This window comes from Parasteatoda tepidariorum, chromosome 2 (genome assembly GCF_043381705.1).
Source record: "Parasteatoda tepidariorum isolate YZ-2023 chromosome 2, CAS_Ptep_4.0, whole genome shotgun sequence".
Taxonomy (NCBI): Eukaryota; Metazoa; Arthropoda; class Arachnida; order Araneae; family Theridiidae; genus Parasteatoda; species Parasteatoda tepidariorum.
Window position 1 is genome coordinate 38,489,267 of NC_092205.1, and position 18,969 is coordinate 38,508,235.

The 18,969-nt window shown below is 28.0% G+C and overlaps 1 protein-coding gene across 4 annotated transcripts in view; it reads right to left on the reverse strand.

Annotated features, from left to right (window-relative positions):
- LOC107438593 (neuroligin-4, X-linked-like) overlaps positions 1–18,969 on the reverse strand; it is a 184,390-nt gene that overhangs the window by 6,855 nt on the left and 158,566 nt on the right. For all 4 annotated transcript variants that reach the window (XM_071177467.1, XM_071177468.1, XM_043053860.2 and 1 more), the window contains exons 5-6: positions 13,313–13,431; positions 11,991–12,571 (exon numbers count right to left, since the gene is read on the reverse strand). In XM_071177467.1, coding sequence (XP_071033568.1) covers positions 11,991–12,571; positions 13,313–13,431 — 700 coding nt within the window. The remainder of the gene's footprint in view (positions 1–11,990; positions 12,572–13,312; positions 13,432–18,969) is intronic.

The following is an 18,969-nucleotide window of genomic DNA, read 5'->3' on the forward strand; positions in this document are numbered from 1 at the left end:
GATAAGCTCCACCGTATTTTGATTGCTTTGGACGCACCTTCTTATCAGAGTATTTATTACTGCAAAAAGAATTTAATTTTTCAAATATTTACTAACAGTAACTTGCGTATTTAAATTGAGTTTATTGCGCAATGAAAATATTTTTTTTACTGTATTTTCCTATATGTAATTTTATATGAAATTTAAAAATATCAAACTTCTCTTAGGCTCGGCGTGCCATCTCCGGTAGCAAAATTTTCAGCGTGCTAAATTCTTAATGAAACTCGATACATTAGAAGTCATGTGACATCAGTGACACCTGTGTTGACCTTTTCTGACACAGTGTTGCATTTCATTCAAAAATGTTACAAACAACTATAAATGTAAAACTATTGACTACTAAACGCTAACAATAAACTGAACTACGACTAAAGCACCTATGCTTCCTTTATTCTTTAAGCAACAAAGAGATAAAGTATGTCTCTTCCATACAAATGCACTGTCTGAAGTCATAGTTGCTAATGTGTTGCCTTACTGAAATTTGCAACCGAAGTCCACTGTTTCATAAAGGGTAAATAAAAATTCGTTCATTTTTATAGCTATGCATTTTTAAAACCTTTTGCTTTCCTGACCGAAATAGCTTTTTTTTCTACTTATTCATAAAACTTTCTCAAAAAAATAGAGAAGAGGTCCGAGAATAAGAAGCTTATTTTTTGCTTCAAATTTTAAAATGGGCTATGAAATATACAAATGGCATTGGCTTTAAAATTACGAATGGTTTTCCTTAGTTTTATTTATTACAAAGCATTAGAAAGGATTTGATTACAATATATAAAACAAAATTGATAATAAAATTTGCAATAGATTGATGAATTGATACTGTTTTAAAGTGATATGCAATAGTTAATTAAGTACCTCAAAAAAGTTTTCTCTAGCAACATTTCAAAAAGAATATTGCTAAGTACTAGACTGCCATAAGAAATTTTTAATTGTTTAGGATAACTAATGAACCTTTTCCAGGAAATGACGATTTTTAAAGTTTATTTAATCCCTGAGTTTTTAAAATTAATTTATATTTATCATTTTTAAAAGAAATTCAACTGTAAATCTAAATTGCAAAATATAATATTTTTGTGAAATGAGTTGGAGTACTTTTAAATCAAAACAGCTTTAATATAATTTCAGTTCTTTGGCACAACTCAATTGCCTGAATGGAAAAGGTACAAACTTTATTTGCTAATAAATGTATAATTATGTATTTGCTTTAACTCATTCATGAATGTCAATATCAGTTGATATTTGAAAGCAATCAAGATATTTCTTTCTGTGCCTTTCATATTTACTGAAGCATATTAATGAATTCAAATTAGAGAAAAAAATCCCTATTATCATTTTAAACAATTACTTTAAATTGCTATTTACTTAAATTTTGCAGTCTGATTCATTTGTATAGTTTGTTCAATTTTATTACGCAACGGGAAAATTTTAAAATGTTTTCACAGGAATGTTACTTATCTTAAACCAAATAAGGTTTGAATTTAAAAACAATTACGGAGGTAATAAATTTACAATGGAGAATATTTAATAATATATTGAAGTGTTGATGCACGAATAAAGTATTTGGCTGAGTAGTAATTACGAAGTATCAAACTAAATTGAAGCATCTCTTTCCGCAACAGCAAATAAAATTATTTAATTTAACTAATTCGATTTTAAATAGTTTTAATCAGCTTTGTAAATTTCTATTTTTAAAATATTGAATTAGGTTTTTCCAAAAACTGTAATATAAAGCTCACGAATCTGAGAATTTTTACAAAAAATAAGGTTTATCTATTCGTACCTGCTATTATAAAAATTTTTTTAAAAAAAGCTGAAAACACTTTTTTTTACCTAACATTAAAAATGTTAAATTTGATGGAAAGAAATTAAAACAAGGCTCAAAGCTTAAAAGAATTATTCATTGTACTCATTCAGAAAATGCATTTAGAATTTCATTTAACGAGTGCGTGTATTACGAACAATACATGTTCGATTTCATATTTGAAAAGGACCAATATTTCCTCAGATACAAAATCCTTTATTTATTAATTAAAACTATTTTCTACTATTCTTTTTAAACTCATGTTTTCTTTCTTAAAAAATCTAGATAGCTTTTGATTTATTTTATAAAAAAAATTAAATTTTCACGGATTTATCAAATAAAAATAACTGAAACTGATTACATCATTCAAATTTCGTACCAAAATATTCACAGCCAATTGCGTTAAAAAAATTTGGGTAGCATGGTGTCAATCATTAACGCTTCAAGAAAAATATTTGTTATCGGATTTTGAAAAATAAACCAACTATACCCTTAAAGTCATTAATTAAAGATAGAAGACATCAATTGGCTTGAAAATCATATGTACTTTCCTGATCACCTCTTACTACCTCCCAAACTGGTTCATCCCTCAAACTCTCTCGCGTTACCCTGGGGGAAATTTCTTCCAACTAACCATGGCATTGAAATCTTTACAGACGGGTCGAGAATTCAAACTGAGAACAATGGTAAACTTATAAACAAATCTGCATATGGTGTTGTAATGAAGATAAATGGCAAAACCATCAGTACCATCTCGGCGCGTTTAAATAACAACTGCAGTATTTATCTGGCTGAGCTTCTTGCGATACAGACAGCGCTCCAATGGCTTAAAAACCAGGGTTCTCCAATGGCAAGCATTTACACAGATTCCCTTTCTTCTCTTATGAGCCTGGAGGACCCACGTAAACACCTCAAACTTATAGAAGACATCAAAGCCATGTAGAGTAGCAACTATAATATAAATTGGATTAAAGCAAACTCTGGCATTGAAGGGAATGAAGAGGCCGACTGGGTTGCTAAGGAAGCCACTAAGATTGGCCAGATTGATTTTGAGATCCCGGGTGAAAAATGCGAAAATAAATCTTACATTAAGAACATTACTTTTAACCGCTGGAGAGATGACTGGAGGTCTAGTGACAAGGGAAGACAAACCTATAAATTTTTTAAAGACCTAAGCATAAAGCGCCTGCAGGCCAATTTTTATTTAAACCAGCTCCTTACTGGCCACGGAGTGTTCGGGACCTATCAACAAAAATATTTCAAAAAATCAGCTTCATGCATTTACTGTGGAGTGAGACAGGACATTGATCATCTACTTAAGCACTGTCCAAGATTCCGGGCACTTCGTGGAACCCACATGAATAATTGCGAAGAGGAACATCAATTCTTCGCTATATTGACCTGCAGGAAAATTGTGACTCAAATTATTAAACAAACCCTCGAGGACATTCTAGCCCCAGATCAACTGACCCCAGTCATGAACCAACAATAGAGCATGTCATCGTTAATNATTATCTATTAAAATTTTTAAATGTAACGTAATTTCACCAAACTAGTTTTTATGCTCTTTTTTTACTGAATGCAGCTGTCAATACACTTCAATCTCTGAAAGCTAAAGTAATCACGCATACTTCATGAAATTATTGACGCAACGGAGAGGTACAAAACTTAGAACAAACGTTGTTAGAAGTTGTTATAATAAAATTAATGATACAGAATTAGAAATAATTCACATTCGTCCAAATTGATATTGCATTAAAACGATCGAAACTTTCTAAACGATATTCAAAGAAAAGTGTATGAAGATTCAGCAATTACAATTTCGAATTGTCATTGAAAATAACACCCCGCTTAGATACTGCTAAAGCGATGAAATTGCAAATGCATAATTTTAGCAAGTCTCATTTACGTTATTTGATCATAAGTTTCCTTTAAATACTAGTATGGTTGCGACAATTATGGATATATTACTCTTAAATGGAGTCGTAAAATTACCCTGGGGTATAAATAGATAATTTAAATCATCTGTACTCTGGCAATTAGATCACGAATCTTATTGCTTTGAATATGTCCCTCAAGCAATTAGAAAATGTAAAATTATTATCGCCTTCACTCGGAATTATAATTTTAAATATTAAATACATTATTCAAATAATATGTAAGATCTTGCGAGCTATTTAAATTTGATGCCACCTGAAAAATTCTTGAACTATGCATTTCCATAAAGCTTTTGTTTTACTGAAAATATTTCGAATTGTTACAAATAAATTATGAAACTAATTAACTTTCCTTAAAAGTTATATTTTTTATTAACTAGCAGGAATGGTCAGTATTCATAATTCAGAAGAAACGTACGCTCAACATTTATTTCATTAGCAGTAGTCTTTTTTATACATAAATATACGTTTGTTTGGTTTATGCAAGGTGTTCCGTATTCACCACCCGAATTGTATCTCATTAGAATCCTTGTAAAACATGAAGGTAAGAAATTAGAGTGATTGGAGTTTGAAAATTAATATTTAAACCTAAGAAAACAAAGGAATGATTAAAGAAGAAAGTGGAATAAAAAACTACAAAACTAGTTTGATTGTCCGAAGAAACGAAGAAAAGTTAAAGGTAATTGTTAGAGATAACGTTAAGTTATATATATATATATATATATATATATATATGTGTGTGTGTGTGTGTGTGCGAGTGTGTGTCTGTGTGTCAATAATTATTAAATATTTTGGATATTTTTTAAAATTAAAAGAAACAGAATCTTCAAAAAAAAATCTTAAAAAAAAAACAATAATCTTAAAAAAAGGAATTTCTAATGCCGTTAAAATTATAATTTGAATTGTTATTTTTTATTTTCTTAATTCCATTATTGAGTAAGAATTGAAAGTTTAAATCTTTTTTTTCGAAAAACGAGCTGTGAGACGTTTAATTTTTTTCTCTCCAGAATATGAGAACTAGAATATGAGACTATTCAGAATAAGGATTACTTCCAGAATATGAGAAAACCTTTGCTTTTAAACTACCTCTTTATAAACATTTATCTGCTTATTTAAACTCATTAAGCAGCTTTATCACTAAATACAATTTAACATTAGTTTATTTTTGTTCTCAGATTTTTATTATCACTAGTACATAAAAGATCCCTTATTTAAAACTTAAAAATGAAAAAAAAAAAGTTTTTTTTTTCCTCTTGCAACTAGTTTTATTCAATTTTACTTCTCATTACTTTACTACATATTACTACTTACTTTACTACATATTACTACTTACTTTACTACTTTTATGTCTCATGATTTCAGTTTTATGCTAAAAGATGTATTACCTGCTCATACTTTACTCCAAATCATAGTATCCAAGTTAATAATTATAATAGATTTGTTTGCAGGCTTAGTATTACAATATATTTGTTACTTTTTCATGTTTGCAGTATAAAATATATTAGGTAAACCAATAAGTCTGCTATTATTTGAATTAGCTTGGATTTATCAAATAGAAATAACAAATAAATATAAATATTCCTTAATATTGCTATTTCAGAACACAGAGTCTTATTAATGTTACAATTATTATTTTATGTATGAGAGAAAATAAATGTTTAGGATTTTGAAAAGAAAACTATTGCAAGTTACCTTGCAAAATAGTTTCGTGCTTGAAACAATGATATATTTTTTCACATATCCAATTTCTCACAATTTAATTCTCAATTCAACTAAAAAATTTAAAAATTCATTTAAATAATAAGCTATGTTCTAGCAGATGGTAAATGACTTCCTGGTTATTTTGGCTTCATACTAAAACTTCAAAAAAGTCTTTCCAGTATTATGCTATAAATGTAAATATCAGTCCCTTTAAGGTAAGATTTTAACAAATAATACACTAAAAAAATCGAATCTTTCATTTTCTCGCTTATATATGTCTATAGGTTGTAAGATCTCCTACAAAGTTTTTTTATCTTATGAACACTTTCAAAATCTTACATACACTTTACAATGATCTTGTTTTTGATAAAATGAAAAAAAAAACTCCGCAAAGAAAATATTTTTGGTTAAATTATAGTACTACATTGTAATGACACTTCTGGTCAAACGAAGAACTTTCTGGACAAAAGAAGAAAAAAAAGCATAATTCTGAGAATGATTCAGAAACATACAGCTTTTAAGTCATTCATTTTGCAATTTTTTCCTTTTGAATGGTAATTATTTAAGAGTATATCTGGTGGTGAAAATTATAATTCTTAGTATTAATTATTTAGTAAAAAGGAACAAAAAAATTAAAAGTAAATTTAACAAAATAAATTGCATTCATGCCCTGCTCTAAGGATTATGATAAAATTACCAACAATAATACTATATTTAATTGCAAAATTAAATATTTATTCTAAAAATATATTTTATTTTAAATTTTGCTGAAATCATTGTCAAGTGCATCGGTAAAAATTACCGAGAGTTTGGTGAAGAACATAGGAAGACTTTTTAATGATACTGGAATAACATTTTGAAAGACTATTATGGTGATAGAATTCGATGGAATAAAATTACTCATACAGGCAGAAGGAAAAGATAAATAATCACATGTTGAACCATATTCCTCTAAGAAAATAAAACAGTCGTTGGATAGTAAATTTTTCTTTTTTCCTTACTCTTAAAATTAATATTTAATAGTAAACGCGTTTATAAAACAGAAAAATGGAAAGAAAGAGTTAAAATTTAATTTAGGTAGAACAACATATAAAAGTATTTTCATGAGTTTACGTTCAGCCAATATAACCCAATGCTTTTACAACCGAAAATTTAGATATTTTTATTCTTAAGCAAGGCAGAAAAGTAATTTCAGTTTTGAAAATAATCAATTTTAATATTCAGATAAGCATTGCATCTTAGTTTTAACAAATGCTCAATTTTAATTTGGATTCTACATAACAAAGAAAACTTATTTTCCAAGCTCCTTATTGTAAAAAGAAAATTAGGAAAATTTAAATTATTTTATTAAATGTTAGAATTAATTTTCTTATAATAAGAGATAAAAAAAGGCGTCACCACGAATATCTCATCTTTTAAAAGATATACACCTACTAGAATTATTGGATGGTTTAAAATTTGTTAAATTTACACTTCACGATGTTACATTGTGTATCCGAGAATTCAACGGTGTTAGGAAAACTAAGAAAAATTAATTATTCGAAGTTCCCGAGCAAAACAATCGAAATTTCAATTTATCTTAAGTTCTTCCCCTCTTTGTTTCGAGGAAAAATAACAGATATTGGAAACGAAGCGCAATTAACAAGGGAATTTTTAGGGACGAAAATATTCTAATTAAACTCTCCCTTTATTGAATGGAACAGGTCGAATCAATCTCTTTTGTTATTGCATATGAAGCTATCGGCACTGCTTAGAGTTAAATGAAACTACCACTTTTATTTATTTGAAAAGTGAGACTGCATACCATCTAAAATGAAACAGAAGATAATTGAAAGAAGTTTTAAGAAGTCTTCATTTCCGGAATTGTTTTGTCTTATCAGACAAAGATTTCAGAGGATTAAGAGTTTCTGATTTTCCTGGTAATTATAAAAGGATTTTTATGATTTTGAAACGTATTTACTTTTAAAATATGTTTGAAGAGAAAAAAAGTTAAGTAATTAGATTATCGTCATAATTAGAAAGTTTTATAAATAGCAACATAATTTTTATTGAAAACAAATATTAATTAACGTGTTTCTTAAATCTAATTAATTAATTCGTTTCAACATTTAAGTAGCCGCAAAGCCAATAAATTAAATAACAAGTTAAAAGTGCATAATTTGCAAGATAAAAGCATAAACGCACTCTATACCCAATATTGTAGAGATGTTTTGGAAGTTAATGAGTATTATTCAATTAAGTTTAAAATTTATAAAAAAGTTTAATGATTTTTTTAAAGATAATAAACTTTAATCTGAGGAATGGTAATAATTAAGGAAATGTGTGATGGTGTGTCTTTTTAAAGTAACACAGCAACTTTGTAATTTAGTTTATGTTAGTTAAGCATAAAACAATGAACACTTTGCGCAAAATTATAGTACTTAAACACAGTTTATTTAAAAAAATAAATTAAGCAAGTCGATGCTACGTTTTTCATTAAGTGACAGTTCTTTAATTTATTAGAATATTGGGCTTCCTTCTATATGTAAAACATATATTCATATGTTTTTTTTCGTTTCTAAAAAAATTGCTGGAAAAAATCTAAGGTTATATACTTTTTCGATAAGTAAAAATTCACTCTATATCTGCTAATGCTTTGAAGTCTTGTAGGAAAATTAAAATTAATAAATATTTTTGTTTGTTTCTATAACTTTCACACCAACTATAAGGACATATTATACTTATTATTAACACTTGGATAAAGGCCATTACAATTCTTGAAATAAGGATTTAGATCAATCTTAGACTTAAATTTGCCAAAACCTTCCTGTCAAAACATTGAATCACTAAATTGTATATTTCAGTAAATACGTATTTATACGAAGTATCTAAACTGAACAAAACATGTATGATATTCTGTTGACTTTAAAGAATACTCAAGGCCATGAATTTTGCTTGTCAAGAATGATCAAGTATGAAATTCGAAGGGAAAAATGCTTCAAGTACAGTAAAAGTAAAATCTGTTCACACTAGATCTTCTGTGATTTTTTAAACTTTCATATAATACGACTTTAAATTTTAAGGCTAGTTCCCGAGTAGAATTTGTAAATAAATTAAAGTCTGTAAAAAGTCTCAAAAGCGTGATCTACACCTGATTTAGACGTATGCAGTTTCTTCGTTCACAAAAGTGAGTGTTTGTTTCACATTGAATATACTTAATATTGAAAGTGAGGGTCAAAAGGATGCTGCTGAATTCCACTTGCATCAACTTTCAAATTTTGTGCTCTTTGTTTGTTTTCGTTAATTCAGTTTAGGTAGTTTTTAATCTTGAATTTAACTTTTAGTAATTTTGTAACTCATTTGATTTAATTTACTTTTACCGTTGAAGTTTTCTAACCTGAACAGGTAAATTTATTTTTGTGTGTTAATTTTTTTTTGTTTCAATGGTTAGCCTTAAGAGATTTTTTTGTAAGAAAATGTATTTTCTTGTCTATTCTTTTCTAAAGCAGGGGCTTACCTACAAAAAGTTTGGCTTTTTCTATGCAGATTTCCCTCTCCCCTATGCAATTAAGAAACTTTAAATTAAAAAAATCACAAATCTTATTGTAATTTTATAAAATATCTTATATTTCAGTGGCACGTATGTGGAAAAAGAATACTTTAGGGGTGCCGGCCACGAATCTCATACTCGAATGCCATCGTGATTCCAGGTAAACTATGTTGGAAGAAACGTACTGATTAAAACATTTTCGAAAACTACGGTAAAAAGTACCGACAGTTTTGGTGCAGCATCAACATCCGTATAATCTATTTTACAGTAAAATCCATTTTTAATATCAAATACTTTACCGTAATTTTTACAGAAATATTTATTTAGAGTGATTCAGTTATTACTGTAATTATTACTGTAAAATATTACGGAATATCAGATTTTTTGTTCAGCAACATCCGGTAATGTTACAATAAGAAATTTCGAAAAAAGGATCCTGAAGAATTGAAATGTTTTTTTTCGGTAATAAGAGTGTCTAATGAGATATTGGAAGAAAGTCTATTGAAATTCTTTTGGGTCTACCAGTACAGTAAAGTAAACCAGCTTCAACCCTACCTTCCATCTTTTAAATGGTGTAGTTATATAAGTTAATAGAATTACACCAGTTCCAGTTATCATTTTTATTTTCTTAACATTATACAGCAAGGACTATTCGAGGAACATGGTGATGTAACAGGCTTCGTAAAAAAGCAATATGTTCTTTTTTATAATACCTTTTAAGGAGGATAAGTTTTGTCCCATATTTATTTTATTTTATTTTACTATCACACATTTAATAGCGTTGGTAATATAATTTTAAAAAATGCGTGCGGTAAGACTTTTTAATTTTAAAAATCTCTTGCGTTGCTTTGCACTAAATGAGATGTTTTTTTTTATTTTCTTCATTTTCTTTTAAACTCTCAAAAGATGAACATAAATATGACAATAGTTTATAGACAATAGAGTATAGATTTAACCAAGATCTTTCAATAGAAATTTAAAAACATCCTAATATATTCTTCGGTTGTATTCTAAGAATTGATATATTCTTTTATTCCAGACCAATGCAAATGCCGTAAAAACGATTTCACAAGCTCAATTCTCAATTTTCAGAATTTTATTGAACTTTTACTGTTTGTTTATTGGTTTGAATTGCAAAAGAAGTTAGGTTAGAGAATTTTCTTTCACTATTGATTTTCTTAGACCGAGAAGAATTTCTTAGAACTTAAAGTAATCCCTCTGATCTGATCCAGGGAAGAAATACGTGATTTTCGATAAGGCAATTTTTTAAAAATAAGCAAATCGTTTCCTAAAATACCTCAGATTCTTGTAAGAAGAACATGATTTTCTAACAACACATTCATTTGAAAGTAAGCAAATCGTTTAATAAAATAACCTCATTTTTTACACTTTATGTAGTTTTAGCTTCCAATATTAAATAATAAAGGTTGTTTATAAAGTAGCGCGTTAAGGAATAGATAAGTGATTAGTTCCATATCCAGTAGGAATAAGTCATTTCATTTTTAATTTTCTATTTTTACTGATTTTCAATCAGAAGAATTAGTCGACTAGTGAGGATTTATATCTTTCTTATTATCTGACTGGCCACCAAAAGAAAAATATGGGGTAAGAGATATTTCTTCTATTTCAATGTTTTTGCTGACTTCTTTGACGTCATAAACAATGTCTATTTTATTCAACTCGGTCTAGATATTTAAAATTACCGAGGCCTTGCATCTTTCTATTTCAGTTAAATCTCTCTTGCCCTTTTTTTTCTGGAGATAACCATGGTATTGGTATTTTCTATACGTTTATCAACAGGCAGAAACTGTTACAAAATGGTGTGCTTTAAAACCATTCTGATTATATTTTTTTTCATTCTATTTCATGCTGCCTTTCATTATTTTTTTTTAAAATTAAATTTTGGTCTAAGTCTAGTTCTAATGTACCTTAATAAACGATTTGTCAACGAGATTGCTCCATTGGACCAAAGAATATACAAAGGGGAAGAAGTGAAGATTTCATTGGCATAATGTAAACCAGTCTCCCAAGGTTAGGTGCAGTCCCTGGGTATAATGAAAAAAAAACAATATTTAGAGTTACAACAGTGGAGGTTCGTAAAACTTGTTTGCAACATGCATAGTTAAATCTGAGTACGTTGTTTACTCTGTAAGTTGTTTTTCTGGTATAGCATACAGAACCAAGCAGTTCCCAGCATTAGTTCGGACGCATCAAAAGACGGTCCGCTAAGTCTAAGTAATTGTCTTCCCCTTTAAGTTGTTTTTATGGTATAGCGCACCAAATTGCGCTGTTCCCCGCAGTAGTTTCGAAATTCACTTCTTCCTCCATCTATATTCTTTAGTTCGACCTCATTGGAATACATTCCGGAGCTCATTCATTTGCGTTAATATGTTTTTGTCACTTTGTCAACTTATGTTAAGATCAGCTTTCTTTTTAAATATTTATTATTTCTTCTAAGTACGTTGCACAGGCATTATGCGTTGCTATAATGCGTTGTTATGATTTTAAACAGTAGAAATATGTTTTAAAAATTGAATTAGTCAATAAATAATTAATGTCAATTTTATAAAATTGTATTTTTAAAATACTGAGATAAGTATATTTCTAAAGTACTAGGATTCATTCTTATTTAGACACACTATTATACCCCCTTTGATATAAAAATTGGCAATTGATTATTTGTATATTTTAGAAAAATCCCGTATCTTCTCTAAAATAAATACTCCTTTTTAAAAAATCAGAGAAATATATATTACGTATTAAGGTCTTTTGTGTTGTAAAATTTTAATTTAAGCTACTCATCATATACTTGAACATAGTAATTGAAAAAAATGAGTCATATGCAATAATGGTGTGTTTCATATACTATTTTATAACATAAGAACACCTTATTAAAACGCATAGTATACCATCTTGTCAATAAAACTCAAAAAATGAAATAAAAAAAAAGTTTTCATTAGATTATCAACAGCTTTTATTTTACCTGAAAATTTGCTTTTTGCAGAGCTAACTCCATTCTATTCCTATCCCTTTGATAATACACACCAGCAAATATAAGTACGTTTAATATAAGCAGTGAACATCCAACAGCTATTGTAACACTAAGCGCTGTTGAATATATCCCCATATCAAAGGGATTAGATGAAGAATCTGTAGTTCTTTCGTTAGGAGGCACTGTAGATGATGACTCAAAATTTTCAACAAAATTAGTCAAGTTTTCTGCACCAGCTCCTTTTTTCATTCCCGGTGGTAAATTATTGAGCTTAATGACTATTTGAGCTTGCCTAGTGGAAACCTCTGAAAGAGGTGTGGTTGAATGAGGAGGAGATATTGTTGGCATCGGTAAAGGTGGTGGATAAAATACTTCTTCTGGCGTCACTTTTGCAAGATCACTGGGAATGTCCCTTACTTTACCATCATACGTGCGAAGATTGTTGTGGTCATCAAGCATGTGATGACTGTAGCTAAGATTTCCTTCTCCTGGTCTGTTTAATGAGGGAATGAGATGAAGCCAAAAAGATAAACGATGTGAATGGTAATGGTCTTTTACTTTCGATTTCAGACCTAGAAGATAAATAAAAAAGATTAAATTCTAAATTATGCAAATTTTGCATATTAGCTGAAAACATAGAGTCATGTAGTCCTGTAAATATCTATCTATCTATCTATCTATCTATCTATCTATCTATATATATCTATATCTATCTNTAGATAGATATTTTCTTTTCAATTCTGTATGTTGTGCATATTGGCATGCATTTTTTAAACATTTTATCCCAGTCAAATATTTCATGAAATTAATTTTTGGTAGCATTATTGATTTTCATACGAATATTAAGTAAATGAGTTTAACACAATAATATTTATAAATGTAGGAATTAAAATGTATGTTGTATAATAGAATTATAGCGACCCATGAAATTTGGTTTGATTTGTGACAAAATTATGAATTATTAATATTTCCTTATGCTTAAAAGTGTTAAATTGTTTATTCTGTTGCGTGTTAAATTTGTGTTAAGTGTTAAAATTAGAAATAAAAACACTCGCATTTTTAGTATATTATTGTTTATATAAATTTGCGTTTGTGTGTTTCAAATAGATACACATAACACGAAAAAAATAACGATAACTTAAAAATATATTGAAGTTAAAAAACTTAATTTAATAAAGACGAGAGAAATATGATATTCTTTAGTTGCCCAAAATAAAATTTAAGATTCTAATATAAGTCAAGTAAATAACTCTTCATACAATTTATTTATTCAAATTAAAATAAAGGTAAGAATAACTTATAATTTTACCCACCCATTAAAATATATCTCTGATGGAGGCGATCGTATGGAGGCCAATTTACACCACTGTATCTTCCAGAATCTCTCTCATCAGTTTCTTCATCCTCTTCTAAGAAAACAGCGTTTGGATCTCTAGAAGGCATACGAAGTAAGCAGTTAAGCATAATAATAAGAAAATTATGTAATTTTTTACAAATACGCTAAACACTGTAAAAAAGTGCCTATCACACAAAAAAAAACACACACACACACAAAGAAAAAAAACTTTGGGGATTTTATTGAGAGGGATATCAGTTTTGTTTTGAATTATTATTTTAAAAACAAGTGCATATACTACTGAGTTAGAGATCTATGTAGTTAGAAAAGCAAATTTTGAGAATTTTTGCAGTTATCTTTGCGAAAAATTAAATTCTACTTTTTTCCCTTAGTCTGTAGTTCAAAACATGTATGCTGTAATCATAAACACTCATGAAAAATTTTAGAATATTGTCTTTAAAACAGCATGAGATATCGTCTTTAAAGTGATGTAAAACATTAAAAAAATTATTTTGCGAAAAGTACATTTGAAGACTTAAAATCATTCGTCTACTCACTGTTATCACCTTCTAAAAAACTACTATATTTTTGTAAATAATTTGAGTACAAACAAAGGTAAAATATGTTTGGACGACTAAAAGTACAGAGATTCTAAACTTGAATGAAATTAACTTGATTTAAACTTAAATGAAATTTCTTTATTTATCTGCTTGTAAAAAAATGCTCGGGTCTAGTCACTTCATCTGAATTAAGTTGCGAATACAAATTTAAACATGTTTTTAAAAAGTACGTTGAAGCTGGAACGTTATTTATTAAATTTAAATTGGGTGTATAATTTAACCACTTGGAAAAATATTAATGAAAATAACCAAAACATACTATAGCAGTTTTCCTGTCTGCCACCTATTTAAAATCGTCAGTATTCGAGCCAAAAGATACACTTTTACGTGACGTAAACCTAAATTGAATGTTTTTTATTCAGAAAAAGTAAACTTTAATGGTGAACACCTTTCAAAGTGAAACAGGAATAAGAAATATTGTCACATTTCATGTTGCCTATGTTAGTTGTAGAAAAAATTCAATGTGACTCGAGAGTGTCATTCAGAGAACCTTCATTGAAATAGTTTCTTCTTTTTTTCAATAGTTAAAGCCTTTTTAGATTACAAAAATCTCACATAATTGGAAAGAAAAATCAACAATTTATTTAAATTTATGGAAGCCGGCCATGAAAAAATGTAGGACTTTATCTTTTTTGCTAGTGAAATGTGAAAAAAGGGTGTCAAGTTTAATAGATTGGAGAATTCTGAAATACGTGTTATGTATAATTTGTGCAAAATACGTGTTATATGTACTAACTCTAGTAAATAACATTGTTGCAGAAATAGTTGTAAACAAACACGGTTAATAATGCACCCTGACCAATAATAATAAGAAAAAAACATTCAAAGATAATAGGTAATATATAGGATGGTTAAAACTTAGATTATTCGGTTTAGATCCATGATCTGGTGGATAGAAATGCTGCAAAAACTGTAGAGTACCACCCATTCGAATTTCGTGTTGTGTGTTATTTCAAGTTAATACCAAAACAAACATTCATACACGCTTTAAGGGTTGTAATTAAATCTAAATACCAATAGTTGATAAAACTTACACAAAGATTAGATGGAGATTATTTTTTTCGCTTTCTTAAACAACAGCGTAGGTTCATTTTGGATTTTGTCTGTAGTCTTTTTTTCCTTCTTTTTCACATCGAGTAAGATTTGCAAAAGTAAGTTATTGTTTTCTTCCACACCAATATTTGGTATCTACTGAAGCAAATTTAGCCACTATAATTTGTATGTACGTTTTTTGCTGTGTAATAAAGGTTATGATTTAAATTTTTAATGTCTATAAACTGCATCAAATAGTTTTATAAAAGTTTAATTTTTACCCGCTTCGGTTTCTTAAGCCTATTTTGAATTTACATTAATGTTCTATATATGATATGTGCATGTTTGGATAACAAGCTAATTTTATTTAAAATAAGGTCGTGCTTATGCATCCTAAATTTGCGATTTTTTGCTTTATATTGTACGGTAAAAGGAACTATATTGATTAATGTGTTTCATATATTACTGTAATTATAAATTTTACTGAATAATAACTGAATAAAAAATATGGTGTTTACTACTTTACACCAAGTAGTGTGAGAGAACATTTTTGGTGTTTCACTACACCAGGAACAACACTTGGTTCTTGGTGTCGAGGAACACGTAGTGGAACACCAATCTGGTGGAAAGTAGATGCCCCTGTTTTTGGTATTCAGATACACGAAAACTTTTACAGTTCATAGATCGGGATAAAACTTTGTATGTAAAGAATATCAACTATGGAAAAAGAAATTTGAAATAAAAATAAAGCTATTAATCTATGCAATTTAGCCTACATTAATTTAACGACTCTAACGAAATTTAAAGTGGCTTAAAAAGACAGTAATCACTACCATAAAATCATTCTGCATTTTAGCATTACAGAAGAAATGCATCGAAAAAGCTGATAGAATACTATATGTGCTGACAGGAGGAGGATGGCCATTTTAAATTAAAGTAGATTGAAAGCAATAGTAACATCTCAAATAATTGAATTACTTTTTGGTGTAATGAATTTTCACTTTTCCCAGATGACCTGATTTTAATTCTTCCAGATTTTACGCTTTGATTTAATGCAGTTTGCTAATTGTTTTTTGCGCGTGTATTTTTATTTACCAAAGATTCGATTTAATGAATTAGTTCTTCTTGAGTCATGTAATGTATATGTTACCGTCAATGTAGAATATCTGGTATTCTGAAGTGTCTAAAGTCGACTGGCAAAGCATGAAATCAATTATCTTATTCACACACTGTGTAGTCATTCGATAGAATTGTATTGAAAACTCTGTATCTTTCTATACAATGACTAGACATTCTATAGAATGCAAGATTAGAACATATATAGCAAGACTGATGAATGCCATTGAGTAATGGTAACATGCGTGCCAAGTTTTATTGATCACAACGGGTACTACGTGAATTAAACTAGTGTTACTGTTTTGATATGTGACAGGATAACTGTTTAATACATGATAACCATCTTAATTGTGTATAAAACAGGAATTAAGTATATCGATATTAACAAAAGATTAAAAAATATGTAAGAAGTCAATGAAAATGATAAGAAGGAGATACAAGAGGCCAATGAGAAATCAAATTGAATTATTTTCAATTTCTGCAAAATGAATCAAACAACCAATTTTTTAAAAAGACCTTATGAATAAAAGGCAACTAAGACTTTTACTCTAAGAATTTTTTTCTTTGGACAAAAGCCACTACTATAATACTTAACTCAACTTTTATTAGTAAAATTTACGTTTATTAAATTATTATATAACAGAAGAGAATAAAGTTTATGAAAGTTATTAAGAAAATATTTACTATTGGAAATATTTTTTTACTTAATCAGTGCTGAAAAATGTAAAGAATATTATTTTGTAATGCAAATACATTCCACTTGGTCTTGATAAAGTCAATTTTCAAGTCCCCAATAATTTTAATAAACTTCAAAACTCCACAATCTCCTTTCACTCAACACCTTAAGCAATAAAGTAAGCACTACTCGTGAAAAGACTACTTACGCCACCTACAATATAATATTTTTTATCGTAGTCTAAAGAGGGTTTTGTGTAAATTTTAACTCTTGCTTTATTTTTACATCCTCTTACTTCGTGAAATTAAAAAGTCAGGCTATCATTTAATTATAAAAGANTTATTTTCAATTTCTGCAAAATAAATCAAATAACTAATTTTTTGAAAAGACCTTATGAATAAAAGACAACTAAAACTTTTACTCTAAGAATTTCGTTCTTTGGACAAAAGCCACTGCTATAATATTTAACTCAACTTCCATTAGAAACATTTGCGTTTATTAAGTTATTATATAATAGAAGAGAATAAAATTTATGAAATTATATTATTTATTATTATATATACAAATATTAAGTTATTAAGAAAATATTTCCTATAGGAAATATTTTTTTTTTACTTAATCAGTGCTGAAAAATGTTACGAATATTATTTCGTAATGCAAATACATTCCACTTGGCCTTGATAAAGTCAATTTTCAAGTCCCCAATAATTTTAATAAACTTCAAAACTCCACAATCTCCATTCACTCAACACTTTAAACAATAGAGTAAACACTACTCGCGAAAAGACAACTTGCGCCACCTACAATATAATATTTTTTATCGTAGTCTAAAGAAGGTTTTGTGTAAATTTTAACTCTTGCTTTATTTTTACATCCTCTTACTTCGTGAAATTAAAAAGTCAGGCTATCATTTAATTATAAAAGATAAACACTCAAAAATATATTACTATTTGATCAATCAACTCTAATCTAACTGGTGTGAATTGGGGACAGCATAATGCTACATTAAATTTAATTAATTTATTATTTTTTATTTTTCGTATTAGGGGATTATTTTGGCATAAATTGCAGCTCCATTTTTGTATGGTATGTATTAAACTCAATTTAATTTATGTGGTTAAAAGGATTATATTTATCGGATTAAATAGTACTTCTTTAATTAATTCTGTTAAAATAATTGGGTCGAATATATAAAAACAGCGGGAATGAAGATCAAATAAAGGCACAGAAATGAACATATAATTTTGTTTCCATAAACAAGACCCTTTCTCAATATCAAAACCCAATCTGTTGTTTTGTTTTTCAACATTGAAAAAGGTTTTTGTTTATGAAGCCAAAACATAGTATTTCCATTTTTGTTCTTTAAATTTTTACTTTATTCACGTTGTCTTGTTTCCTTCATACAAAGAAAGCAATTATTCATTTAACAAACAAAAAAATTTGTTATTTATTTTTTTTTAAATTTATTTTTTAAAGTGAGAATTAATATTCTAGTTAAAATACAAAATAACGTTATGTGAGATCAAGAGTGTTTACCCTTTGCATACTTAGCGTCAATTTTTTGGCTGTTGAATTATAGATGAACATAAATCTAGAAGAAATTCAAAAGTTAAAACGCAGGAATAGGAGCGATAATTTCTTTTAACATCAGAACCAATTGTGTGCTCATTTTACTGAAGTGTTTAAAAAAATTTTAATTTTAAACATTCAAAGATCCACGATTTTAAATTTTTGCAGATGGTTTTGTATATTTTTTAAGCTACGTTTCAATGAGCAGTATTATAAAATTTACTATAATTATTTTTGTAATTTTTGTAGTTTTCGCAATATATACATTTGTAAAAAAACGAAATAATACGATTTACCATGACTCTATTAGACACCTTTATCTAGAGAAAAAATGTTTTTTTACTGTCTATTACTAATAAAAGACGCAGGAATTGATTATTAAAAATCGTATTGATTATAAAAAAAATATTATTTAACTATTAGTTACAAATACACACTTGATATTGATTTGTTAAGTCTACATATTTACTGTCTAAATTAATATTAAAGAGAAAGAATAGCTATTGACGGTTTAAATCATAAATATTACAATCTTACAAATGTAAAATATTGATATTTAACATTTTGCTAGATATTGGTATCTAACAATAAACATTAGCTATACACATTACCTTCTAATGA